This window comes from Mastomys coucha, unplaced genomic scaffold, assembly GCF_008632895.1.
Source record: "Mastomys coucha isolate ucsf_1 unplaced genomic scaffold, UCSF_Mcou_1 pScaffold21, whole genome shotgun sequence".
Lineage (NCBI taxonomy): Eukaryota > Metazoa > Chordata > Mammalia > Rodentia > Muridae > Mastomys > Mastomys coucha.
This window is the reverse complement of record NW_022196904.1, coordinates 97,583,839-97,585,446: the sequence shown is the minus strand read 5'-3', so window position 1 is coordinate 97,585,446 and position 1,608 is coordinate 97,583,839. Positions and strand designations below refer to the sequence as shown.

Sequence of the window (1,608 nt, the reverse complement as noted above, 5' to 3'; positions counted from 1 at the left end):
GCAAAGCATTCAGTCTCACTCTTTGTTGTTCTCTTACAAGCCACCTCCCAAGTTAATTGTCTATGTTTTTTTGGGTATATAAATACTTTTGAAATTTATAAGCTGTTCTGAAAACCATTCTTATGCACTGTGTTCCTAAGAATGACACAGAGCTCCACTACAGCAATGAAGGGACACAATGACAGCTCTGTGGCTGAGTTCATCCTCTTGGGCTTTTCAAACTATCCTGAACTCCAAAGGCAAATGTTTGGGGCTTTCCTGGTTATTTACCTGGTGACTCTGACAGGAAATGCCCTCATTATGTCCATCATCCTCCTGGACAGGAGCCTGCACATCCCCATGTACCTGTTCCTGCAGAACTTGTCTGTGGTGGAGACTGGCTTCAGCACAACCGTTATGCCTGAAATGCTGGTGGTCCTGACCACAGAGAAAGCAACCATTTCCTTCGGGGGCTGCTTTGTGCAGATGTATTTCATTCTTCTCTTTGGTGGGACTGAGTGTTTCCTCCTGGGGGCAATGGCTTATGACCGATTTGCTGCAATCTGCCATCCTTTATCCTACCCAGTGATTATGAACAAAAGAGTTTTTATGACATTAGTGACATGTTCGTGGCTCTCAGGAACCATGATGACTACTCTGCAGACCACATGGGTGTTCAGTTTTCCCTACTGTGGCTCCAATGAAATTAACCACATCTCCTGTGAAACCCCAGCAGTCCTGGAGCTTGCATGTACAGACATTTTTTTCTTTGAGATCTATGCCTTCACAGGTACTGTTCTGATCATTTTGACTCCCTTCGTGTTGATTCTTTTGTCTTACATCCGAATTCTCTTCTCCATCCTGAAGATGCCATCCACTACAGGGAGGCAGAAGGCCTTTTCTACGTGTGCTTCTCATCTCACCTCGGTCACCCTCTTCTATGGCACGGCCAGTATGACCTATTTGCAGCCTAAATCCAAGTACTCACCAGACACCAAGAAACTGATGTCGTTGGCTTACTCTCTGCTCACCCCTCTGCTGAATCCACTTATCTACAGCCTGAGAAACAAGGAGATGAAAAGGGCTGCGCTAAAATTATGGCAAAGGAAAGTGGTTTTACACACAACCTGACACGTTTAGGAGTCATGCGATATTCAGATAGCTCATAACTGAACTGTGTATGAACTAACTAAATTTATTGGAGAACATGTTTTAATTCTTTCTAAAACAATGCTATCATTATTATTATTATTATCATTGTTGTTGTTGTTGCCGTTTTTGTTATTTGCATCTTGACTACAGTTTCCTTCCCTCCTCTCTTCCTAGTCCTTCCCCCCACATCCCATCTGCCCCACTCAGCCAATTCCTTCTGTTCTTCTTCAGAAGAGGGCAGGCATCCCATGGATATCAACCAAAGAGGGCATATCAAGATGTACTATGAATAGGTACCTCCCTTGTACTAAGGTAACCCAGTAGGAGTAAAAAGAGTCCCAAAATCTGCCAAAAGAATTAGAGACAGCCCTCACTCCCACTGTTAAGAGTCCTACAAGAAGGCCAATCTATGGCAGGATTAATATAGTAAAAATGGCCATCTTACCGAAGGCAATCTACAGATTCAATGCAATCCCC

General features: G+C 43.7%; 1 protein-coding gene across 1 annotated transcript; it reads left to right on the top strand.

The window, feature by feature from the left end:
* Positions 1-148: 148 nt before the first annotated feature.
* Positions 149-1,178, top strand: LOC116100853 (olfactory receptor 10A6-like). The gene has a single exon (XM_031384575.1). It carries the CDS (start codon positions 166-168, stop codon positions 1,108-1,110), a length of 945 nt encoding a protein of 314 aa, XP_031240435.1. The 5' UTR covers positions 149-165; the 3' UTR covers positions 1,111-1,178.
* Positions 1,179-1,608: the final 430 nt, after the last annotated feature.